Here is a 26,051-nt window from a genome sequence, read left to right as displayed (position 1 = left end):
GCCCAGGGTCTCCTCTGACATGAACCACACACCCCTCAAAGCCCACTGAGGTGGGTGAAGGGTCCAAGGAGGGAGGGTGGGCGCTGGCTCTCCAAGGTCTGAGTATGGATTCACGGCTGTGTGAGCTCTCGGGGCTCTAGGGCTCCAGGTGCTCTGGCAGGGAGGGCCAGGCTGGGGCTGCAGGGAAGAGGGTGCCCGGAGAGAAGCGAGCAGGTCCCACAGCCATGCTTCTGGCTCAGAAGTGTGTGCCCAAGACCGTGTGAACTGCGGGCATGTCTCATATCCTAAACCTTCCATTTTCCCGACAAGCCCTGGCCAGGCAGAGCCACGATCCAATGCTAGATGGTAGCGCGGGGTAGAGGGCCGACTGGATGCCAAGCGTGTGTTCGACTTTCTCTTTGCATCCTCAGACCACACTAGCGCCGAGCAGGAATTCCGAGGGCACTTCTGTTGTTAATGTGATGGAGAATGGTAGCGTGAAAGTCCAAAGCGGAGACACCCTGGTTCCCCCACAACCTGTCTGTTACTGCCAGCAGAGCGTGGGAAGAGGCAGGACAGGGTGGGAAGTGGGACGAGGGAAGGGGAGGGAACATGAGGAACCCTAGGAGGCGGTGAGCCTCTGCACACGACACGCCCCTGGGGTAACGTCCGGGGACGCCCGTGTGGAAGCCGCCGAGCGCACCACCCTGGCTGTTTCTCACAGGCCCGCCGGGTTCCTGGACTCTACTGCTCCTGTCCCGACTCGTGAGCCCCACGGGTCCCACGACTGGCCCCCCGACCAAGCCTGGTCCCCTGTGGAGCTGAGCCGGTCCCCGTGCAGTATTCGAGCTGGTCTCACGGTCACAGCCCGTCTCTGGGCCAGCCCCTCCGCAGAGGTTCTCCCGGGTGACACCATGAGGCTGTGGCTGCCCTCGAGTCCACCAGACAGCCTGCGTCTGCCTCGGTCCTTCCGCCCTTCAGCCCCATGGTCAGCTTGAGTTCCACCCGACGGCCGGGCTTCTGCCCACGCCTGAGGCCTGCACCTCTGCCTGGCACTGCCCACTCCCCAGATACCTGCCCCGGCTCCTCCCGGCCGCCTGCAGCACCCTTCAGGGCCCTCCAGGAGCAAGGCCTGGTTTTCTTCTGGCCAGGGACAGGCCTCCCTGGGCCACAGCCAGTGCGGACGTCCCAGCACAGGCGCTGGATGGCTGTGGGGTAGGATGGCAGAGACGCACCCTCATTTCCTGGGGGAGGACAGTCGGCAAAAGCACAGTCGGGGTGAATGAATGGCGTCAGACCGTCAGTTGTAAGACCTACGTTGCAGGCCTGTTCATCCCATGACAACTAAAGTATTTGCAGTCAGCTGGGAAATAAAAACAAAACCAATCCGGATGGGCAAAGGCTGATGCCCAGGGTTCAAGTCCTGGCCCCACTACCAACTTGGGGTGCAATATCTCCAAGCCTCAGTTTCCTCACCTGGAAACGAGGATACAATAGCACTTCCTGCATAGGTTTTGGTAAAGATTGCTAAAACGTTCCTGTTATTGGGCTTGGCCCAGCCCAGGTGTTTCATGAAGCTTGGGTGCTGCTGTCGTCACTGTCAGGGCTATTCATGCCACGAGGCACTGCCACTGCTGGGCCCAGGAGAGCTGTGTAAGTCTCCGAGCCTGTGGGACACTCTGGCCTCAGTTTCTCAGCGTCACTGGTTGGGGCCCCCACAGTGGCTCTGCTCACCCCTCCAGGTGCTGCTCTGTCATCCAGCGTCATCTGGTGTCTGACCACGCCCTGGCCCGGGGCTGCCGGTGGCTGGCTGCCACTCTTGGGCAAAGCACCTGTCCTCCAGAGGACCCTCCACCGTCCCCTGACCCCCACTGGTCCCTCCCTGTCTGCTCCCCCCGGGGCTCTGCCTGGATGACTCCCAGCTGGGCCGTGTTCTGAGTCCACCCGCCTCCCTCCGCTCTCCTATCTCTACAAGAGTCAGCTTGTAGCAAGAAATCTGGGAAAGATCAGCTGTTATGTATAATAAAACAAATCTGTGAAAAATTCAGCACTGCTAGACGACAGCTGTCTGTTTTCAGCCTGTTCAAGCCACACAGGAAGCCCTGATGGGTCCCCCGGCACCTGCCAGCTTCTGTAGAAAGTTTGCAAACTTCCTTCCTCTTGCTACATTTTAGGTCATTTAACGTCCAGTGGCTCTGGCTCCCCTGGGTGAGGCCGGAGCCCTGAGACTGGGAAGTTGGGTGGGAAATGGTCAGACACAGTGCCTCTACCCACAGGAGACCACTGACTCAGCCTCCTGATGGATGGGAGGAAAGGGGGAAAGGCCAAGTCCGGGTGTGTGGCTTGTACAGCTGGCTGGAGGACAGTGGAATCTGCAGCTCCGGAAAAACAGATTTGGGGCTCAACATGGGCTCTGGTTCGGTCATGTTAAGTCAAGCAAGCCCTTGAATCTGGTGCAGCTTTTATAAAATGAAGATAATGATTCCTTCCTATTATTAGCATGGCAAAAGGCAACTTATGTAAAATGCCTGGCATTGTGTAGGCATTTAATAAATGGAAATTATTATTAGACAGAAGGAAGAATTCTGGTAAGTTCTCCTTACTCCTTGCAAGCATAATCAGTGAAAGAATCAGAGGTAAATAATTATTTAAAATAAGTTTTCTGGGTCATCTGTCTTAGTTTCCTAAGCTTTTAGCTCTGTTTCCTTTGGTCCAATAAAGTACCAAGAGATTTCCTCAAGAATGCCTAACCACGTGTCCTATTTCTCTTCCATGTGCACATTTGGTTTATTGTTAATAAGTCAGCAATAGGATGTGAAAACACATCTGATGACTTCCAGTTGCATTCTTAATTGCTGCTGTATTGGGAAGATTTCACTGGAACAGCCACCAAACTCTTGGCACTCATTTTCTTCTAGCACAAAGCCAGACACTTTACATACACAATTTCATGTACACACCAAAGTGGGAATGATCATGGTCCCATTTTTACAACCAAAGAAACTGAGGCTCAGACAGGGTAAGGGCTTTGCACAAGGTCACGGACCAGTAAGTAGTGGATTTGGGACTCAAAAAGCACAGTACTAGGGCACTTTGAGGCTCATTTTGCACTGCTGTCTGGAGAAGTCCTTACAGGGGTCCCCTACGTGCCGGTGCATATTCTTCGGGCTTGCTTGACAATGTTATAAGTTGTGGGACTTTGGTATCTATCCACCCACCCATCCACCCACCCATCCATCCATCCACCCACTCACGCAGCCAGCAACTATTTACTGAGTGCCTAAGGCCACAGCTGCCAGGACAGACAAGGCCCTGACCTCTTGGGCTGACCCTGGAGTGGCAGAGACCAATGATGAACAAGTGAGCGAGACAATTTAAGACTGAGATGCTAGCAGAGTGGTCACCTCAACTGACACAAAGATCTGGAAGACTTCAAATCAACAATCAGGTGTGTCGGGGTGTACCAGCAACACCCACAATCTATTTACAAAGTCTTTCCTTAGCTGCAGAAGAGTCATGGTCGTCTGAGATAAAACATCCTCCTGCATTATTCTGGGATTGGTAGAGTGAACCATATCTTGGTTAGTCATCTTCGAAACCACCACCAAATGCCATGTCGGGGAGCAGGAGGAGCACACGAAAGGTGTCAGTGACAAAGGATCTAGTCACAACTCTGGGTGGACTCAACTGTGTGACCTCGAGCAAATCTACCTCCAGCAAGCATCTGTGTGCCCTTACAGTTTATGAGGAGTGCTTACTGGGTACTAGCTGATCTCTCCTCCTGCTACTAACCCTACGAAGTAGGTGGATGCTATTTTTATCTCCATTTCTAGGATGAAGACTTGAGGCTTGGAAGGCAGGGCCCGATCTTGAAGCCAAGCCTGGGACTCCAAGTCTGGTGCCCTCCCTGGAGGGCTCTTTTCCCTCCAGCCTCTGGACCTCCTGCCATGCATTGTGCAGCCTGCTTGCCTTCTTCCTAGGCTGTCTTATTTAACTCTCCAACCAAGTGGGGTTCTTCTTCCGTCCCTCTGCGGGGCTCTTCTGAGTGCCATCTTAGGCAAGAGGATTTTACTGTCACTCTGGTTACCTAACAGGCACCTCAATCCTTTCTTATTTCCTCCTCTCCACTCTTTCTTTCATTGCAGTATTTAAAAATAAAAACAAAACAGACTTCTTACAGTGTTTGCATTTCCAAATGGCCCTAGAGGTGGGATCTGGTGGAAAAGTGGACCAGTCCTTGAGGATGGAGGTGACCATCTCTGAACTCAGCAGGTGGATGACCTCGGGCAGTTTTGCCTCAGTTTCTCTGAATCTACCGTTCTGGGGAGCTAAACCTGGAGGTCCTTGTGTGCCCGCAGGGTGGGACTCGTTCACTGGCAAATCCAGGGAGGGCCACGCCCACCCTGCAATGAACACATACGCTCTGTCAACGGGGGACGCAGAGGACCTGCTTGTTGGGGCCCCTGTGAGGATTCAGTGGGCCTGTGGGTGTCAAGGGTTTTGGGGGACGAGGCCTGGCACCAGGCAGGGTCTCGGGATGTAGGAGCTGCGTGCAGTGCACTATTTCACAGCGGTACTCACGCTCACTGTGCTGACCCACCTCGTCAAAGTTGGCTCTTATCACCGTGTCCAGGATCCTCTGACAGTGCGTCCGGTACATCATGATGAAGGTGGAGACCTGCCGGGGTGGTGAAGGATTGACAGTAAAGGCCACGTTAACAAACAGGGTGGCCGCCCTGGGCACTTCCACGCCACGTCATTTATTACCTGTCCCTGGAGGGACAGAAGTCACCGAACACCTACTCATCCTACACACCCAGGAGGGGCTGGTCTCCCTCAGGGGCTGTGGGCTGTGCTCTGGGCGCCACCCTGCAGTGCACAGAGCGGGGCCTTCTCTGCCTCCATCCTCCCCTTAGGTGTGCGGGCTCTGGGGGAACAAGAAGGGCCACGTCACCCACGCTTGCCTATCCCGAACTAGCACGGTGCCTGGCAAGCAGTGCTCAGCAGGGCTTCTTGAACTCAGTTCTCCTCATTGGCCACGATAATGAAAAGTTAAAACCCAGCATGTACTTATAAGAAGTGCTTCTGCCAAAATGACCAGAAGACACCTGAGAATTCTCTAGAATCTACTTAGCAGTTATTCAGGAATTTTAAAGCCATAGTGCAAGAGGTTGGTTGATCAAAAGTGAATTTGAGAAAAAACAGATATTTGGGTTGGGGATTTAGCTCAGTGGTTCCAGCACCTGCCTGGCAAGCGCAAGGTCCCAAGTTCAATCCCCGGTACCAAAGAAAACCCCAGATATTTATCTAGTTCCTAAAGCATCCATACAGTGTCTTCGTTTCCCAGTGTGGATGAGCATTTCATAAAAACTGGTGTGCATGCTCTCTCGGCCCACTCAGACTCTGCTCCTCCTCCCATGCATGCTGCCCTCGGGCTGTGGATTCCTGTGGGAGCTGCTGCACTTGCTCCAGGGGGAGAGGGATCCAGCTCTCTCACTCAACCTGTAAAAACCTTCTCTTTCTGTGGGTTCTGTTTCACCAAATCCCCTGCAGCCCATGGAAACATGAGCTTTGTCCTGAATGTAATCCAGAGTGGAGGGGCTCTCCCCTTGTGAAGTGGGGGCGTGAGAGTGTAGGGCAGGGGCCAGGTGGGTAGACAGACAGTGATGGATGACTAGGTAGCAAGTGGGAGAGAGATCTTGCTCAACTGAGCAGGGGACTGGCCAGGTGTGGTGGTTTATGCCTATAATCCCAGCACTCGGGAGGCTGAGGCAGGAGGATCTCCTTGAGTTCGAGGCCAACCTGGGATACATAGCAAGTTCAAGGCCAGCCTACACTGCATAGAGAGACTCTGTCTCAAGGGGGGAGAGAGAGGGAGACAGAGAGAGACCAAGAGATAGAGGGAGGGGAAGGAGGGCAGGGAAGGGGACAAACAAAGGAACTGAGATGTGCTCTGTGGATGTGATCATGTATTGCAAACGTGGACTAATAAAAACACACTTTAAAAGCAGAGGCAGATAAGAGATGACAGAGACAGAGGTAGGCAGGGAAGGTAGAGGTGACGGGTGACCTTTCTAACATCAGGGTAGCTTTGGATATAGAGCAATGTTGTAAATACAGGTGGTTCCCATAAGCCGCAATGTGGCCCAGACCTCACGGCTGTCTGCTGCCTTTGTCACGACGGAGAAATGAACTCTGCATTAGCTACACCTTCATATTTTGGGTACTACTTTGCAGTCCCAGCGTCTGGGTCAGGGAGAGGGAGAGGGAGAGGGAGACAGGGCGAGGGCCCCGCCCACCCCGGGGCATCACCTTCTCCTCGGGGAGACTGGCCGGCAGGGTCAGGTCCTTGATGTTGGGGAACTCGGGCAGCAGTGTGCCCAGCTTGGAGCGCGGCGAGTATGCCACCGTCTGCTTGCTCACTTCCTTCTTGCCCGTGTCGCTCACCCAGGCGGCTCCTTTCTTGGAGTACATCACGTCGTAGTACTGGGAGCTCTCCTTCACCGCGATGCCGTAGTAATGGTACCTGGGCGGCGGAGAGGGGCACACAGGGCCACAGTGAGGGGTGGGGCGGGCTGGGCACCTCTTACCCAGGCCTGGAAGGGTTAACCCTCCCCGAGCTCGACGGCTCTGAAATCCAGTTAAATGCCGCGCCACGTGCTAGCCGTCAATCAGCCAGGTAAAAATAACCGAATGCCTCCTACAGAACACGTTAAGTCAAATGCTGCAAGGCGGAGAGGGGAGGAAAACTTTCCACTTGTGCTTGGTCTCACTGTGTACTGAACGTGACCCCGGGGTGCAGTGCCTTTGGGGCTCAGGAACTGCTAACCGCACCTCCACCGAAATTCACCTGGCCAGTGCCTTTCCTAATCAGAGCTGCGTCTCAGGGAGCTGTAGTTCAGTGCTTCATTTAACACCATATGTCAAAGACCAAGACTTTTTATTAAATTAAAATAGGCTCGGTAATAGCAGTGCTTTCCATCCAGAGGGCTGGAAGCCACCTGGCGTTTGGAGTTTAGCTACAAGCTGCCGAGCACTTGGTATGTGTACGGTGGGCACTGAGCAAAGTGCTTCACACACACTGACTGTAAAATAATCCTATGTGGTACAGATGATTGTAGGCTTCCTGAAGATGAGGAGGAGGCAAGAATGCACAGGTAATTTCCTCCAGGTCAGAGAGCTCATCCGTCTGACAGTATAAACCTTGACATGTGTCAGAATCCCTGATGGGGCTTAATAAAAACAGACATTTTCAGCCCCTTCCCAGGGCCTAATGGTTCAGGACAGCCGAGAATGAGGTTGAGAAGCACCTTGGGAATTCTGAAACACATCAGTTTGAGATCTGTCATGTAAAGGGCTTGACACAGGTTGGCATATTTAAGTCCACACAATTCCCACCAGGCTGGAGCTAATTTGTACCCCAATTTACAGACAAGGAAACGAAGGCTCGGAGAATGTAAGTACTAACACCATGGTCACCCAGTGAGGACATAGCACGAGAAGTATTCTTTAACTACAAGGCTGGTGATTCTCAAACTTTACTAACAAGAATCTCCTGCAAAACTTATTTCAGACTCCTGCCTCCCTCAAAGATTCTGGTTTCATAGGTCTACAGTAGATTTTCTCAGTCCCACAGCAACACTAAGGTAATTCATAGACCTTGGTTGCAGAAACACCACGCAACATATGAACTACAGTGAACCCTCGAGTTACGACTGGCCTGACATAGAACAACTTGGGTCATGACCAGAATTTTAGTTTAAACTTATGAACAAAGTATTGAGTTACCACCCAAATGCCAGCCACTCGTGCTTCCAGATGGTCTCAGACACAGATTTAACCCTTAAAGAGTTCTGGAAGAAACATGACAGCATCCTCTCCTGTGTGGGGCTAACTGAGAAATCTTGGGCCATTAAGGACACTGAGACCTCTCTGCATACAGGAGAGAGACTTTGAAGGCTGTGTAGAGGAGCCTGAGCCTCTACTGACCAACTTGAGTCACAACTGGCCCTCAGGACCGAGTTGAGGTCCTAAGTCAAGGGTCCACTGTAGTCATCTCTCCCCTGGGCTGTGTGCTGGTCATCAGAGGATGAGGCCAACAGCAAAGTATCTTGAACAGTCTCGCCTCCCCCAAGCCCCCTCGACCCCTGATACCATTCGGAGACATTTCTGCCCGCTGGGCAGCTGGCCTCTGTCTGGGTTGCTGGACCGATGAGGTCGGGCCCTCTGTAGAGAGGCCAGCTCATGTTGAACCAGTGCAGTTATCAGAAGGTTCTCTAGTCGGGCTGGTGCCTGGGACTGCCTTCCACCTCTCAACTGTCACCTAACTGCCTTTCCACAGGAGGTGGGGGAGGGGCAGCTGCCAGGTTCCGGAAGCCCCTTCTGGGGGAGGAGGGACAGTTAGGGAGACCCCTCTGGCTTCAGAGTCCCTTCCCCTTCCTGGGACTCAGACAGTCACAATGCGTCACTTCTTGGTTATTCAGTATGCATGTTGCTAACACTGGCAGCCGCAGGAAAGCAATCACGCTGGCCCCTTTTCCATATCCCAGTCTGGGCTCTGTACTGCACCCCAGCGCCCTTCGCTAGCCACCCCGCCTTCCTCTGTCCCGGTAACTGTGAGGAAGGGGCTCTGCTCTCATCCGGGGTGGATGGAGATCCAGCTGCTCACTGCTTCCCTCTGGCAGAAGGTGTGAGCAGGACACAAGACAACTGAGGACACAGAGCTGCTAAGGAGATGTTGCTCATTTTGCCAACCTGTTGGATCAAGAAAGAGAAAAGCAAAACCAGATTCTCAACATGGACAGAGGGGAACTTTCTCCAAGTTTTGTAGGATAAGAAGCCTTTCTGTTGTATTTTTGCCACCTTTTCTCTTGACTTAGCTGTCTTGACTGTCTACTCTTCTCACAAATGGGCAGCAATGTATTAGAGCCAGGGATTCGGCCATTTGTTCCACTGCCTCCCATCCGCCCTGGCATCCGTGAGTCAGCTGTGTGTGTCACCAGCAGGCAAGGAAGGAAGAATCCGGCTTTTGTGCTCTGTGACCTCACCAAGGTCGAAGCCTCATCTTTTTACCGAATTTTTCATTGTAAATGAAGTGGAAGGCAGGTGTGGTGATGCACACCTATAATCCCAGCACTCTGGGAAGCTGACCCAGAAGGGTCGCCAGCCTGGACAGCCCTGTCCAGACCTCGTCTCACATACAAAATTTAAAAAGGGCTGGGGATGTAGCTCAGGGCCAAGGCCTTGGGTTCAAGCCCCACTACAAAAAAAAAGGGGGGTGGGGGGTTTGATTTTCAGAATAGTCACCTTGGAGAACTATTAGGAACTTATTCCAAGCTGTCCTTTGTTCCCAAATTTTCTGGAAATCCCTTTGGAAATGAGCCCAAGAGCTTCTGAGCCACACAAAAGAGTCTCATTATTTTCAGAACTGTGCCAAAAAGGGATTCTCCTAGTTTGAGCATCCATTTCCTTCTCCTAACTTTCCTGGAGTCAAACCTACCCTTGGAGCCTAAAAATGTGCTGTCCAGGGGCGACAGGGGTGGGTGCAGCTCCGGGGATGGCAGGGCAGTATGGACGGGCCTCGAGACCCCTCCGAGCCAGAGGTCCCGCAGAGCCAGGCATGGCTTCTGCAAGAAGAAAGGGCTGTGGGGCTCCCAGCTCTCCATGTGTCCACTTGCTCAACACGGCCAAAAGGGTCGGAGATGCTGCCTGCCGGCCCTGTGCACACTGGCGTCAGAAAGGTGTGGAGGAGTCTCCAGAGAAACGTGGTGTAGGGACCCCGCCCCTCTTCAGAACCACCTATTAATAGCCAGCGACCTGAGGAACATCCTTCAAGGTGAGTCCTAAAATGCAGGTTTTGTGCAGCCCAGCGGCGTCTTGTCTCCAACACAGTCCTGGGACGGGCAGTGCATGAGCCCCTCCTTCTTCCAGGGGGGCCCTCAGGGACCTCCTTGGGAAAGCTGCCGCCCCGCTGTCATTCTGTGACAACCCTCTTTGCTGGAAATCGGATTCTTTTTCTTGCCTGTCCTACCCAGCACCCAGCACTCTGTACCTGACACGGGCAGGTGGAAGCCATTCTGCCTGTCGGTGGGTGAAACTTGTGAGCCTCTCTGGCTTGCTGCAGAGTTTGCTGGGGAAAACAGTCCGAGTTCCGGGGACCACCCAAGAGGCCGGGTGCTCCGCGAGTGTCTGAATACTTCACACAGAACACCTCAAGGCAGGGCAGCACAAAGCCAGGCTCCACCCGGCCTCTGCCCAGGGACCCCGGGAGGGTGCAGCTGTCCTAAGCGCCTGCTCCCTGTGGGCCAACCTCCTGCCCAGGGGCGTGTACAGTGCTTACTTTGACTGTCCTCGGGTCCCGAGTCTCCTGGTGGTCAGCTGTGGAAACTGCTGCCTTATGATCTGCAAGTCAACACAAGAATCTGTTACCCATTGGGAAAAGTTGGGGCCCAGCGACGGAGGTTGGCAAACAGCAAGCCGAAGGAGAGGGAAACAGGGTTCTTGCAGCGGTGACCCATTAGGAATCTGTGGGTGTCCTGAGAAGATCACTCTTGCCGGGAGGCCTGTGGGGAGCTCTGTCATGGTGCTGGGGCCCCGATTCATGCGGCCACTTGGGGCTCCACTCCTTGCTGCTCATGGCGCAGGAGGGAACCCGTGGTCTGGGATGAGCCACTCACTGTTCCCAACCGTCCACGGCTCCCGGCCACCCAGAACCCAGGCCCCCTCCGCCCCGATGGGCCCCGCACCCTCCCGTCCCGAGCTGCTGCCAGAAAGGCAGTGCCATCCGGATTTCCCCAAGACCAGCCCCTTCTCGTAAGCCACTCAGCCTTGCAGGACTGGCCCAGGAGCTGGCGTCGGGAGGCGTGATGGCTGACAGGGAGCCTAGGCCGAGGCAGATGGAGGCAAACTGGAGCAGCATAAGCACAGGGCTGGGGGTCTTCAAGCTGGCTAAAAACAGGCTGGGATTTGAGTTCTGGTCTCCTCCCACCCAAGCACAGGAGATGATAGAATAGGGTTATAAGAGGACAGGGGCACGCTGGTAGCTCTGGGAAATTTCTCCTATGCCAGTGGGCACAGTAATAAGACTCCATGTTGGATCCCTGTAGGAACAGTTTGAAGATGATAATACTCCATGCTGTCAAAGCTGCAGGGAACCAGGAGCACTCAGCCATGCCAAACACAGCGGTTATTAGCACAGCACTTGGCCAGAGCATTTACACAGTATGTATCAGGTGCCATGAGCTACTCATACCTTTTGATCAATATTGATTCCAAGGAAATAATGTAAAATAAGGCAAAGCTAAGCCTGGGGCTATGAGAGAGAGAGAGAGAGAGGGAGAGAGTAAAAAATGAGAAATAACACAAATAGATTTCCAGGGATAGAGTAGAGGACCGGGTAAGCGGTAAGCATGCAGGTTAGTGGAGCCCATGCAGCCAGTAAAGTGATGACCACAAACACTGTGTCATGATATGAAAGTGCCAGGGATGCAGTCTTCAGTGAACCATCAGATCTTACAGGGTGTTTATGCCATGGTCATGATGTGTGTTTGTGTGAATACAGAAGCTTGGAGGGAACAAGTGAAAATGGGTATTTGTTAGGGATTGTGTCTGGAACACAAAGGGTTTCGTATCATATCTGTGTATGAGATCAACTTCTTATGCAACTAGAAAAGGACTTTCTTACTATAAATTCTCCTAATTGACAAAGGAAGTTCAGGATAATCTTGAAAAAAGCAACAAAAACTCACCACCACTGTGTTAGAGTGCAATTTTCCTTTTTCTTTTTAAAAAGTAAATCATTTCCTGCAAGTACTCTGTAGATAATAAGAGGACACAGCAATGTTGTATTGGGTTGCTAAGCTGTATTATTACCAGATTTAAGAGACTGGGCTGGTTCTGAACTCCTGCTAAGTGTCTGTCCAAGTGGTGACCCACACGGCGTTCACAAAGCTGACAAGTAAGGTCCTGATGCTGCCCCAGACCACGCGGCCAGGACACACAGGCTCCAGTCCACAGACAGGTCACCCGGCCACAGGGACCTGGGGACAGGCCTCTGGAGTCATTTCTTCTACCTCCATGGGCTGACAAAGCATGCTTGAGTGTGTTTGTAATTCTTTGCACTGTCACACTGGGCTGATTCCCTCCATGTTGGCGGGGCTGACTTATCCCTTCTGAATAATGTGTGTGCCAGTGCATGTGACGTTAGCATCTGGGTGACCAGCATCACTGCTGTGTCACCTGAGACAGATGGGGGAGTCCTCCCCACCCGCTCTCCCTAACCCTTCAGGTCCCACGTCCTGCCGAGTCTGCCTTCCAGGCATCTCCTGAGCCCTGCAGCCTCTCTGTGTCCCCGTGGGACCTCCTCAGCCACGAACTGTCTTGTCTGGGCCAGACACACCCAGCCCACTGGCTGGCCGAGGACCTGCCGAGGACAAGCTGAGCCCCGTCCCTGAACTGCCTGGCAGAGATTCCAGGCTCCTTCTCACTCCAGGCGCCTTGCCGTCCCTGCCACCTACTCCTGTCCACCCCCACCCCACCGGCTGTTCCCCAGGCTCCTCGCCTTGCTGGCCCTCTGTGTGGACTGCCAAGCCCATGATGTCCCTCCTGGCCCTGGAGAGTCCCCTCTGTCTCCAGCTCCTCCCACTTCCCATGCCCCTGCCCCTGCCTCTGTTTCCCTAGTGAGCTGGGTAGTGCACAGAGGTAAAGCTCGCAGCTTTGGCATGGGGGCTTGTAGGGTTCCTGTCCCGATGCAGGTGCCTGACCTTGGGTGGCCACCACTAGGTTCCATTGCACAGATGAGTAAACTGAGGCTGAGACAGACTAAGCCGGGCGCACCACAGTGGAGCGCCCAGGCAGGCCTGACACCATCACAAGTGTGTAACCGAGTGTCCCCAAGCCCCCACTCCTGCCTTCTGCAGTAACCTTTGTTTCTTTGAAGTCGTAGTTCTTTCTGCATTCCCACATTCGTGTGTTTGAGGGATGAATTGATTTCTGGTTTCCAGCTACTCTTTAGGGAAGATTTCTTTCTGTCCTCTCTCTTTGGCCCTCCCGGAAACACCTTGGTGCCTCTGCCATGATCCCAACAGGCAGGGGGTGAGAGAGATTGGCCGAGCCCTTACATCTCTTGGGTGGAGTCTGCTTACCTGGCAATTAAATACTCTGCTAATGAAAATCCTAACAGATGTCACTCTTGGGGTGGGGTAGAGTTCTGCAATGCACGGGGCCCTGTGCTTGAGCCCAACACTGCAAAAGCAAGAGCAAAAACCATGTGGATAGTCGAGGGCCCCTGGTGGACTTGCTAATGGATGGCTCCAGGTCCCCTGAACCCTCAGAGGCCACTGGCACCCCTGCAAGGCTCACCGGACTCAGCAGAAGCCCTCTGCCAGAAACAAAGATTCTAAATTGCCTTCTGTGAACCCCGGTTCCAGCCACGTCAGACTACTAGGGGCGTCACCAGGCTCAGGACCTTTCCCAGGTCTGCACCTCCGACCCCTCAACCTGACCCTTTGCCTCGCGCCCTCCCTGACAGTGTGTCCCTCGTCCCTCCTGTACACCTCCCCCCGAGATCTTTCCCACTGTCTGACCGGGTACAGCTCTGCCTTCTCCAAACAGTGACACCTGCCACTCCCAGGCTGCCACCAGTTCTGCCCTATGTCTCGGATACATCCTGATTCTACTCCCAGCCTCCTTCTCCAACAGCCCAGTGGTGTCCCCATTGTCCCTGCTTCCAATCACCCCCACCCGACCACCTCTCCGACGCCCTGGACCAAGTCCAGATGCGCAGGTGCCCCACCTCGGTTCCAGCGGGCCTCACCCAGTCCTATGCTCCAGCCACACCATGCCTCACCCTCAAGCCTGGCCTTGCTGTCCTGTGTCCTCTCAGTGCCCCTGCCTCCCTGCTGTCCACTCTTCCTTTGCATCTCAGCTTGTACTTCATTTCCTCCCAGGAATCTTCCCCTGGACACTTGTTTGGGGACCATAGTTATGAGGTCCTTAGAATTTTTTCTAAGTAATTAATTTGTTTTAAATTGACAAATTAAAATTGTATATATTTAAGGCATTAATATAATGTTTTAAAATATGCTGTCTTAGTCATTTTCTTGTTGCAGGGACAAAAACTCAATACCCACAACTTAAAGGAGGACAGGTGTATTTTGGCTCACATTTTCAGTCCCTACATGGCCAACTCCAGGGCAGGAAGGCGAGGTGGAAGGGCCTGGCGGAGGAGAGCTGCTCGCAGCATGGGGACCAGGAAGCAGAGGGAAGGGAGGAACAGGAGGGAGAGGAACCCTTCCAGGCCCTGCCCCAGGGGCCCTCCAAGCAGGCCCTGTCTCCTAACAGCGAGCCAGCTCTCAAAATCTAATCGCCTTCTACAAGCTGTGCCTGTGACCACATGTGGCACCAGGGGACACCTGGACTCGGACCGTGCCACACACAGACACCATGGAATGGCACATGGCTCTAGTTCACATACATTACTCACCACTTTTTTGTGAGAAGAATGAACAAATCTCTCCTCTTATTGCCTACTGAAGTTATCTTAAGTGTTCTATTGACATAAATAGTGCACTAAGCACTCTCTGCAGAAGATTTTTATTTTTTATTGTTATTTTATTCATTTATGTCTTATCCAGTGTAGTTTTACAGCATAGTGTTTTGGGGGGTTTTTTTGGTACTTGGGATCGAACTCAGGACCTCGCGCTTGGGAGGCAGGCAACAGAACCACTGAGCTAAATCCCCAGCCCTCATTTATGTCTTTTGCCTAATAATTTCTCATATGTAGAACTGCTCCATCAAAAGGAAGAAGCATGTTACTGGTCTTAAAAAACAAAACAAAACAAAAACGCTGTCAAGTCTCTTTCCACAAAGTGTAGAAAGGCATTAACACTTTGTAAAAATGTGCTAAATTGAAGCTGGGCGTGGTGGCGCATGCCTGTAATCCCAGCAGTCTGGAGGCTGAGGCAGGAGGATCGCTGTGAATTCAAGGCCAGTTGTGCTCCGTAGTGAAGTGTGGAGAGGAAACCCATCCAGGAGTGAGGCACTGCTGGAGGCCACAGCTTGGCCTGAGGGGAGGAGAGGAGCCACCTGCTGCCTGCCCAGGGGGTGCTGGTGCCAGGAGTTCCATGTGGACCCCTACGGGGCCTGCCCTGGTCCTGCAGTGCCCATCCCTTCCAGGCCCATTCTCTCCACACATCCGATCCAGGTCTATGGACTGATATTTTCCCAAGCAATGCATATTAGCTCCTGGGTGGGAAAGTTCTCTAACCTAACCGTATTTGATGGCCCAAGCTCCTCCTCCTTTGAAAAGACAGCTAGGCGACTTTGGAGAAGGAAACCAGAGGGGAGGAGTCTGCGACGGCCCGCAGCACATTTTGTCCCAGCCGAGGTCAAGACTTTTCCCACTCCCAGCAAAGAAAGGGCCGGGTGCAGATGGCTCCTCCTCCTCCCAGCAGCCGCAACAAAGCCCTGTGGGAAGGGGGTTTGGCTTTTTTTTTTAAGTGTTTCTTATGGGCTGCAAATTACAAATTATTCTCCTGTCCTTTCACTAAATAATCCACTGGCCCTGAGCCTGAAAGACGGGCACCATTTGGCCAATGTCTCCGAGTGCAGGGTCGACGCAGCCCCTCGAAGCCTGTGCAGCTTTTAATTTCTGGAGCAGGACTCAGCAAACAGCAAAGCACTTTTGTGGAGCTGTGAAAGCTGAGCTTCGCTGTTTGATAAATGAGCAGACGGGCGGGCAGCCCCTTTCTTGTTTTGTGTGGATTCAATGAAGCCTGCCTAAAGAACACCACATGCTGCTCTCGCTACTGATCTAACATTCCGCAACATCCCAGCCTTCCAAATTCCCTTCAACTACTCGGGATCCCACCCTCCTTCCTTTCAGCACAGGGGCTGGGGGCTCCAGCCAGGGGTGGGAAGTGGCCCGGCTCCTTTCAGGGGTGGCGAGGGGCTCACCGGCACCCCCGCGAGGCTCTGTGGGTGCAGATTTAAAGGCACAGGAGGTGGAGGCAAGCGCTGCTGGCGACGAACCCTAAGAACTCCCTCTTGAAGGGGAGGAGTGGGAAGCGGTGGGTTACACTCAGCTTTGGATTTCATGCTAAACCCCGAGGGAGAGAGGCTGGGGCCCACCTTAGGGGGAACTGGGGTCTGAGGCTGCGGCCAGAGGAGAAGCAGGCATGGGGTCCCTCGGTCCCTCCACTCGCCTCTCGCTGGCACACCGGGCCCAGCGAGGTGGCCTCCAGGAGCGCGTGAACCTCGATGTCCACTCTTGGCCTTGCTCCAAGACACCTCGGGGCCACACAGGAAGGACACTGGGGCCACTGCTCCACAGCATCCCGTGACTCTGGCCCCATATCGCGTTGCCGCGATCAACTTAGTAGTCACTGGGCTTTTGGCTGTCTTCACAAATGCAATCCACCCCCAGGGGCTGAAGATTTGCACCGCCAAGAACCGACCTAAAAGAAACTCGGGCAATGCAAATGAGTGCAAATGCTCCTGCCTGGCAGAGACACACTCACATGTACACACAGCAAGGGAGGCCGACTGCGGTCTAAAATTCGAGTTCGGGGTTCTATTCAGGGGGCCTCTGGGTCAGGAGAAGGGGTTTGCCAATAGCAAGAGTGAGAAATTTAATATAATGACCAGTTCTTGTTTTACAATCACGTACTGTGAAATCTTGTGGGTTTTTACAACATGTCAACAATTTTATTTTAACAAAAGAAAGAAATGATTAGAGAAAGAAATTGGCTACAGGGATCTGATTGTCACACATTTAAGTCTGCAGGTGCACCACTCACTCTGTTTTCTGTCAACAAACCAACACTTTCCTTAGAGGAGAAAACAGAAGGAAGGCTAGGGCGAGACTGAGGACTTGAGACATCCCATCTCAAGCCTGGAAGGAGCGTCTGGGAGCGGCTCGACCACACGGATAGAACTGACCGGGGAGCATCTGGGAGCAGCACTGGGCACTGGAGGAGCAGAACAAGAGAGCAAGAGAAGTTTCATAAATTCATATCGAGTGCAGCGAGCCAGAAGTAGAATTTCAATCACATGGGTGGACGGATGAAGGATTCTGTGAAAACGCCCAGGGCCAGGAAGGCAACAGTGAACTCGTCCACCCTGGCGGGGATCCCGGTGCCCCTCAAGAAGCCCAAGAAGCCACGTGTGAGCCTGGCAGCCTCCTCGGGTGGCCGCACGAGGCGCCGCAAGTTCGTGAGAAGACAGTCATTGCCCTCGGACGCAGCCAGAATGAGGCGAGTTACATAAGATTTGGGAAAGTCAAGACTGGAATAATTCTGCAGCCGATAATAAGAGAGGGTGCAGGTGAGGATGGCAGAGAGTGATGTGGGACATTTTTAGAACAATTGTTCTCAAAATTGTTCAGAAGGCAGAGCACCCAGAAGGGCTGGGATGCTGACACGTGAGCAGTGATATGTTCAAACCCCTGTGGGTCAAAGCCATGCAGTGCTGCTGTCGTGAAGGGAGATGATATTTACTGCTGACAGGCGACACGTTTGTGTTGACCGGCGCCACGCTGTGTGGCGCTTCTCCCTCTCGGTCCACAGTCCTCCTGGCGATTGCTATCATTACTCTGTCTACAGAGAGGGAAACTGAGGCCTGGACCCTCAAGAGATTGCCTAGGTCCATGCCGCTGCTAGCTGGGGAGCTGACAGGCCCTCGACTTCAACCTTCCCATGGGAAATCCCGTGGACATACTCTGCCGGGACCCCTACAGCAGCTTCTCCGGCATAAGAGACCTACATGCATGGATTTAAGATAGGGAGAAACTCTATCCTTGGAATTAATTTTTTTTCCTTTGAAAACTGTAAAGAGGCCAGAAGAGAAGGACCCCAAAGCCCCTGAACGCCCAGCTTCTGCAGTGTTGCCTCGTGGCTGTGCGGGTGGCCCTGGTGGGTCCAGGTGGGAGGCGAGGTCGGTGGGTGGGCGGAGGGGCTCTGGAGGAACCAGGCCATCGAGCCACGCAAGGGGACTTCTCATCTCATCTCGCAGGCGCTGGAGCATCTCCCCACGGCCCAGGGTGGCACCCAGGAGGACTCTAGGGGACAGGCCCGGCAGCCCAGCCGCCCACGACCGCAAGTCCTCCAGAACAAGGTGGGCTGCAGTACCGTAGCCTACCCAAGGGCAGCACGCCCGTCCCCGCCCGCCCTTCTCGGGTCTCCTTTTCTCTTCTGGGGTCTCCACCCCCCGCCCGCCCTCAGCCCCGGCACTGCCCGGGAGGCCAAAGGCCGCTCAGGTCTGCGAGCTGCACTGCGACCGTGCGGAGCCTGCCGGCAGCCCGTGAGGCACGGAGCACTCCCACCTGCAGCCCCGCGTGGTCACGTGGCCTCCTTCGTCCCCTCCAGGGCTCCCAGTCTGCCAGCAGAGGTGGCCCCACGGACCATGGTTGCACTTACTCTTTTTTTGACTTAAAGGTGTCGCAAGAGTGATAAACGGCCAGTAGAAGCTGCACTTTGAATCCTGACCTCTCCCGGCCCGGAGAAGTGCTGCTCTGCGCACCTGGTGACTGGAGGGCTTGTGAAGGTGAGCACGGTACACGCTGGGTCGGGGGGCGAACGTGGTTTTGACTTACAACACTGTCCACTTCCATGGAGCCCGTTTCACGTACGCCCATCCTAAGCCACGGCCGTCCGCCCTGGCTCTGAGTCTGGGTTCCCGCCCATCGCAGCGACTTGAAGGGTGCGTGGACCGCAAAGGCCTTACGTGGGTCAGCACTGCCAGGCGCCAGCCGCTCCTCTTCCTAACCAGCAAGTTTTATCCCAAGAGGCAGGGATGCAGCTTCGTGCTTCCCCGCTAGCCCAGGGCAGACGAGGAGAGGTGGGAGGAACCACTGCACCGGTCCGGGCGCCAGGCCGGGCTTGTGACCTTACTTCCTCCTGCTCCTCCTCCTGCATCTTGCAGGGAATGCGGCCTTCGGAGCGTGGCAGCCACTTGGACCCTGGGTGACGCAGAAATCCACAGCCACCTGCCTCGGAGGACAGGGGAGAAAGGAAGAGCAGGTCTGATGCTCACGGAGCCTCACCCAAAGAGCCGGCATATCTCCGCCTGGACTTGGTTTAAGAAACAGGCCGACTGCTACACCACTGGATGCAGCCGTCTGATCCCTAAGTGGGAATAAAAACAGCACCTCTGCCTCTCATCCTGTGAGCTACCTCCGTGCCATGAAGCTCGAAGTCAGCCACGCTGTCCTGAAAGGCAGAGGAGCCGCTTTGAGAGACTCCAAGCACCCCGCTCCCCTACCACGGCCTGTCCTCCTGTCCTCGTTAACAACAGACCGGCTGGGGTTTCATCAGAGCCCCACTGACCCAGGGGCGTGGAGGGAAACACGGCTCCCGCCCACTGACTGACTGCACGACCCCTGCAGGAGGAGGGAAACGCTCAGCTCCAGCCGGACCGCCCGGTCGGGGGCGGGAGGCCGAGAAAGGCACGCAGCTCACCGTGCGGAGGCTCAGACGCGCTCAGACTGAGACCTGACGTACAGCAGGGCCGCCCCACCCAACCTCACTACCACAATTCCCAAGGTTTGTTCACAGCAGCCCGTTCACCTGCCACAGCACGTCCAGCCAGTTAGGAGAAAACGCAGACTAGAAGGCAAAGGACACAATTTGAATCCAGGCGCAGTGGCTCACACCTGTAATCCGAGAACTCTAGGAGGCTAAAACAGGACAAACACAAGTTCAATCCTAGCCTGGGCAACTTAGTGAGTCTTAGTGAGACCCTGTCTCAAAATAAAAACTAAAGAGGTGTGGGTGTGGCTCAGAGTGAAGGCCCTGGGTTCAGTCTGCAGAACTGCACAAGGGTGGAGGGGAGGGAGAAGGGAAAGGAGAAGGAGAAGAACCAGTTTACGCCCCCAAAGTTGATAGCCCGGTTGCTATGAACCAATTTCTTCAAAGGCACAATTTGCCAAACTCATTCAAAAGAAAAAGAATCAGAATACGGAATCAACAAGTAATATAGCCTTCCCTCACAGACAGACAAAAAGAAGCAAACCTCCAGGCCCAGATGAGCTCATGGGAGAATTCTACAGAACATTTAATAAGGAAATTATGCCAATTCTCCACAATCCCTTTCTGAGGACAGAAGCAGAAAGAATATTTCCTAACTCCTCTGTGAGCTCAGCAGTACCCTAATACTCAGACCAAAAAAGAATATTAAAAGAAAACTACAGACTAATATCTCTTATTACCATAGATGCAAAAATCTTCAACAGAGTATTAGTAAACTGAATCCAACAATATCTAGAAGAAATTACATACCACAGCTAAGGTGGATTTATCACAGGTATGCATGGCTAGTTTGACATTTGAAAATCAATTAATGTAATTCATTGCATCAACAAGCTAAAAAAGAAAAAAATATGATTAGATTAATGTAGGAAAAAAACATCTGACACAATCCAACACCCCTCATGATTTGAAAAAAACTCTCTGTAAACTAGAAATAGGGAGGGGGAATTTGCACAACTTGATAAAGCATATTTACAAGAAATCTATAGCTAATATCATACTTAATGGTGAGACATTCTAGGCTTTCCCACTGAGATCAGGAACCAAGCCAGGACATCCTTAGCTCTCCCTTCAACATCGCACTGGAAGCACTAGTTAAGGCAATACCTCAGTAAAATGAATTAAAATGTTTATATATTAGGTAGGAAGGAAGAAATAAAACTATCCTTGTTTATAGATGACATAATTATCTCTGTAGAAAATCTAAAATTTGACCCAAAAAACACCTTCTGGAAGTAAGAAGAAACTACGGCAAGGCTGCAAGATACAAGGTTAATGTACAGAAATTATTTGCTTTCCTAAATGTCAGCAACAAACAAGTGGAATTTGAAATTGAAAACTAACACCCTTGAAATGCAGTATTATCTATAAGTCTAACAAAATATGTACACAACGTATGTGAAGAAAACTGCAAAACTCATGAAAGAAATCAAACCAAAGCTAAATAAATGGATATTCCATGTTCATGGGTAGGAAGACGCGAGTGTCCAAGATGTCACTTCTTCCTTACTCCGTCTGGAATTCTACACGATCCCAATCAAAAGTCCACAACTTATTTTGTGGACATCAACAAACTTCTCCTAAAGCTTATATGGAAAGGCAAAAGACTCGGAATGGCCGGTACAGAGCTGAGGAAGAACAAAGCTGCGGGGCTGACCCTGTGACTCTGGGGCTCACTACGAGGCTGCCCTAACGGAGGCCATGGGGTAGCAAGGGATGGGAACATCAGTGGCACGACAGGAGGCCGACCCACCGAGAAGCCAGCCGATCTTCCACAAAGAAGCAAAGGCACCCGGGGAGGAAAGAAGGTCCTCCCCCAAACAGAGCTGGGATGCCTGGACATCACAGCCAGAGAGGAGTGAGTGCGGGCGGACCTCCCTTGCCCACAGACACTCCAACTGCACTGCAGGCTCAGACGCTGGATGACAGGCTACAGAGCTCCTGGAAGGTAACACGGGACAAGACCCAGATGGCCGTGGGGGTCATGGGGACTTTTATGACTCTTTAGATAACAATGCCAAAGGTACAGTCCATGGAGGGAATAACTGATAACCTGGACTTCATTGAAATGAAAAAATAGAAGGCTTAGTTTGTGGCTAAAGGCAGTGAAGGAAGAGCTCTGGTCTTAGAGTGGAAAAGCAGAAGAAAGGTGTGGCAGGCGGAATAAAAGCCCCCACCTCAGCTTCCCACAGATCTTGGAGGGTCGTGATTTGGGGCTGGGGTTCTAGCCCTCAGGCCCCCACCCTAAGGAGGCAGCAGCCCCTCGCGATCCCTCCCACAGGGCTCTTGACAGGAGGCGCATTTGCCACTTGCTGCTCCTCCGTGCTGATGCCCCGTCCTCATCTTTGCCCTGTGTCCCTTCCCCCACGTGGGGCTGGGCTCCGGTGGACGTGAGATGAGTCGACACTGGACGGAGGATCCGGGAGGGGAAGTCCTGGCTCCCCACAGTGGGGAAGGGGGAAGGGCCATCACCCCACTGAGATGATGGGCACACTGAGCCCCAGGGTACAGAGCAGCCGCCATCCGTCCCATCCCCATCCGGTAGGAGGCCCCCACGTGACCCACACCTGAGATACCCTCCTCTGGGTAAATGAGGTGACTCAAGGCACAGCTCCCGGGTTCACATCCTGAATCCAGTACTGACTGTGTGGCCTTGGGCAAAGCATTTAACTCCTCTGGGGCTCAGTTTACCCATCCATGAGATAGGAATGATTACAACACCTACCTCATAAATGTTTTGCTTTATTTTGTATTGGAGGAGTGGATGAGGTTCATACAGACAAAGTACTTGGTGCCAGGTACACAGAAAGCCCTGTGTAAATGTTTGCTGTTTAATTTTATGAGAACTCTGAATGCTACATTCTCAGTTGGACAGAGTGAAGCACTTCCACCCCTGTCAGAAAGTTGCCTACTGAGGCGAGGGCTGCAGCTCAGTGATAGAGTCCTTGCCTAGCACATGTGGGGCTCTGGGTTCAATCCCCAGTACCATCAAAAAGAAAATGTTCTTCTGCCTGTTAATAAATAAGCTTTGGCCGTTGAGCTAATTATGGTGTCCTATTTAGGACAATTCTGATCCCTGTTACCTTGGATTTGTTTCAATGTAGAGTTCCCTAAAATTTACCTCACTGTATTTATGTGGGAGAACTACAGTTGTGTTTTGGAAGTGTTTTTCTCATCTGTGCCAGGAGCCCAGAGGGAGGAGCAGCTGGAGGGAAAGGTCAGAGGGGACAGAGCAGAGCTGGCCTTCCCCAACTCCACTCAGGGTCCGGCTACATGTGGCCGGCCTGAGCCTGTGGCGAGGCGAGTGGCCTGACCCTGCAGTTTGAAATCAGAGGCCTGGCCTGGACTTGTAACATCCAAGAGAGTCTAAATCATGGAGAAGAAACCCTGCCTTGGAACCAGCCATCTATGGATTGGAACTTCTACAAACCGTGAGCCAGAATAAGCCTTTCCTCCTTTAACCTGAGGGTGTCGGCTATTCTGCTCAGCAATGAAAAAGTAACTGTGACACTGCCCCACCTGCACTGTCTCCAACCCTCACCTCACAGGAAAGGCCAGGGAAAGAGCCTGCTCCCCTCCTTCTTTTCCAGAGCAATTCCTGAGCCCGCAGGAAGCTCTTACTTATGCGTGAGCCTCACGTTTAAAACTGGACTAAGCTGGACTTTTTAGTCTGGGAGGATGGGTTGTAATTACCCAACCAAGATGGAGGGCTGGCCGGACAGGGACTCTGTTATGGGATTTCCCCCAGACGTCGGATGTCACTGGAGCACGGAGCTGGAAGGAGAGACAGAGCTTTGAAGGCAGCTCTTCAAAGTGAGTAGAAACACAACCAGGTGCCATTTGTACCCCAGCCAGCTCCTACTGTAAAACGGACAATGCCAACGTCATATGGTTATCACAAGGGTGAGACAGTGTCACACATGGAGCAATGAGTCACCTGGTCCTTGGCAAGGTGTGTTAATATAAACCATTCAACCTGTAACAAATATGGGGGGCTTATGAGGTACCAGGCGTTGTTCTGGGTGTTGGGAGCACCAAGGGACCAAGACAATGCTATGGAGATTCCATCCCAGAGCAGGGGACAAACCAAAGCAACTTGCCATGGAGTATCATGGCAAGCCTGGAGCAGCAGGAGGGGAAGAAGCTGTCTGGAAGGTGTGCGTGTGTGCGCACGTGCGCATGCTTGTGTGTACAAAAACGTGGGGCTTAGGTTAAGGAGTGATGAATACTATAGAGACAAAGTGTTACGGTTTATATCTAGGTGTCCCCCTCCTGTACTCATAGGTGGAGCTCTGGGGAGGTGCCTGGATCATGGAGTGTGACTCATGACTGGATGAGCCCATGGATGAGTTCATAGCTAAATGTGATATGGGGGGTGGAGCCTGGTCAGAGGAGGGGGTCACTGGGGCGTGGCCTGTAGGGTCTGTCTCCCTCCTCCCCCTTCATCTCTCTCTGCTTCCTGTCTCCAGGCCACTAGCTGTTTCTCCTCTGCCAGGCCACCCTGCCTCAGAGCCGAGCAGCTCTAGACCAAAACCTCTACAAGCTATGAGCCAGAATAAGCCTTTCCTCCTTACAGTTGTGAGTGGCCGGTATAGGGTCTCAGTGATAAGAAAGTGACTAAGACATAAAGTGTGGTAAGGAATTGAGGATGTGGGGACCAATTTTGCATCACGGTGGCTTCTGTCACTGGTACAGCCCTTCACAATTTCACACAATACTCATAAGCACCGTTTCATCTTATCCCTAATTTGGTTTGAAATTATTCTGATCTAAAGCTAAGGAAATGGGATTGAAGCTCAGAAAAGTGACTCCAAGACCGGTGACCTTGTGTTACCCCAGCCGACAACAAAAACAGGCAAAAGACCAGTTCAGTGAGCAGCCTCCAGATTCTCTTCACTTCCTAAATTAATTCCAGGACAACCAGAAAGCCAATACAGCTGTACTGGAGGTTGGTGCTTCTGGGGCCTGGCCACACACTTGGAAAAAGGATTCACATCTCAGAGCTTTTCCCAGCAAAGCAACTGCTGCCACCAGCTTTAGGAAGAGCAGCACCCGGCGTAGTTTATCTCCGCAATATTGAACCTCGCCTGCCCTGAGGCAAAAGGCTATGGCTGAATCCTCTGTGTGGATGGCTCTGAAGGAGAACTGCCCACGACTGTGCCCAGGGTTCCCCGGAACAACCAGTTCCTTTCTGTGGAGGAGATGGCAGCTGCCACAAGGGTGTCTGGGATTTCTGAGTTGAGTTACAAGGACAGGGTGGGGCCCCTCAGCAGGCTCCTCCTGTCTTCCGCTGCTGGAAGGACAGTCCCAAAGCCATGGTCTTCCAGGCAGACAGCAAGGCAGCTGCACTGCAGAGAGCAGCTGAACCGATGCTTTCGTGCCATCAAAGCAAGGCCTTGCTTTTCAGCCCAGGTCGGGAGGCTTTTCTAAATGACTATTTTGGAAACAGCTGGCACCGTGATTCTTCTTAGGGAAGAAACGTATTGTTGGGAAAACAATTTTGCAAAGCCGCTTGAGGCGAGTGAGACATTTAGGTGGGCAAAGGCATCGGCAGAGACCAAGGAGACCTGAGGAGAGAGGAAATTGGATAGACGTCGTCTCGGGAGGGAAGGAGGAGAAGAGCGAGGGAGAGGAAGGAAGTGGGGAGGAGGAGCTGGGGGCGGAGCAGGGAAGAGCTGGGCTCGCGTAGGAACCAGGTGCGCCCCAGAAACACCACGGTGGGGCCCCTGGAGGGCCTCTGATGGGGATGCCTCGGACCCGCCCTGTTCAGCATGGAAACTTCTCCTTTGAACTTTGGTCCACCGGGTCCCAGAGGCTTCCCTCAGGCTCCCTCCTGCAAAGCAGGGGACGCTGGGTCCCATCCCTGCTGGCCACGGCACAGGACAAGGCTGCTATGACCAGGCACTGCCCAGTGCAGTGCCATCCAGCTGCATGTGGGTATGGAGCATTTCCGGTATGGCCCGCTCAGCCACACTGAACAGGTGTCTATGTTATCTGAGTTAAACAGCCGCATGTAGCAAGTGAGTAGCGTCCTGAACAGCAGACAGCAGCAGCGTATGAAGAGCAGGGGTCTCCGGGTCAGGGGCCCTGAGCAGGCAAGCACCCGGGATGGGCTGACATCTTGGGGTACCCATCAGACTTAGACAGGCAGGTCCGGGGTGCTGAGGGGAGGCCTGGGCTTGCAAGCAGTTTGGTCTAGAACCCGAGGTCACGAAGGCTAACGAGAGAGAGAGCTACAGAAAGATTTGAGCAGAAAGGAGTAGAGTCTTTACCCAGGCAAGTGAGAGCATCTAAAAAAATGGTGAGAGTTTTCTTTCTCTTTAGAATCTAAGGTAAGAAGTGGCTGTTTGTGTCTGCACAGACATGTCCTGGAGAACTCTCAGCATTTGCAGTTTGCTGGCACAGGAGAGGTGCTTAGTCAGTGTCCGGGTTCCTGGATGACCGAGTAAGCAGTACCTTCCACCCTGCACCTCACTTGAGTCTCAACATCCCTGGAGTGGGCGGAGGCAGCGAGAGGCCTAGCGATGTGTCCAGGAGAGCAGACCCTGG

General features: G+C 53.1%; 1 protein-coding gene across 4 annotated transcripts in view; it reads right to left on the bottom strand.

The window, feature by feature from the left end:
- Rfx4 (regulatory factor X4) overlaps positions 1-26,051 on the bottom strand; it is a 146,634-nt gene that overhangs the window by 59,555 nt on the left and 61,028 nt on the right. For 3 of the 4 annotated variants that reach the window (XM_021258377.2, XM_021258376.2, XM_004844808.3), the window contains exons 5-7: positions 10,319-10,380; positions 6,292-6,505; positions 4,580-4,657 (exon numbers count right to left, since the gene is read on the bottom strand). In XM_021258377.2, the coding sequence (XP_021114036.1) occupies positions 4,580-4,657; positions 6,292-6,505; positions 10,319-10,380 (354 nt within the window). Of the gene's footprint in view, positions 1-4,579; positions 4,658-6,291; positions 6,506-8,133; positions 8,362-10,318; positions 10,381-26,051 lie in introns of those variants that run through there. The other variant, XM_021258378.2, reaches the window with a different exon arrangement.

The sequence above is a fragment of the Heterocephalus glaber genome, unplaced genomic scaffold (assembly GCF_053883595.1).
Source record: "Heterocephalus glaber isolate CG9 unplaced genomic scaffold, H.glaber_assembly_v1.0 deba00001572, whole genome shotgun sequence".
Classification (NCBI taxonomy): domain Eukaryota; kingdom Metazoa; phylum Chordata; class Mammalia; order Rodentia; family Bathyergidae; genus Heterocephalus; species Heterocephalus glaber.
Note: the sequence above shows the minus strand (reverse complement) of the source record. Positions and strands in the feature narration are given on the sequence as shown.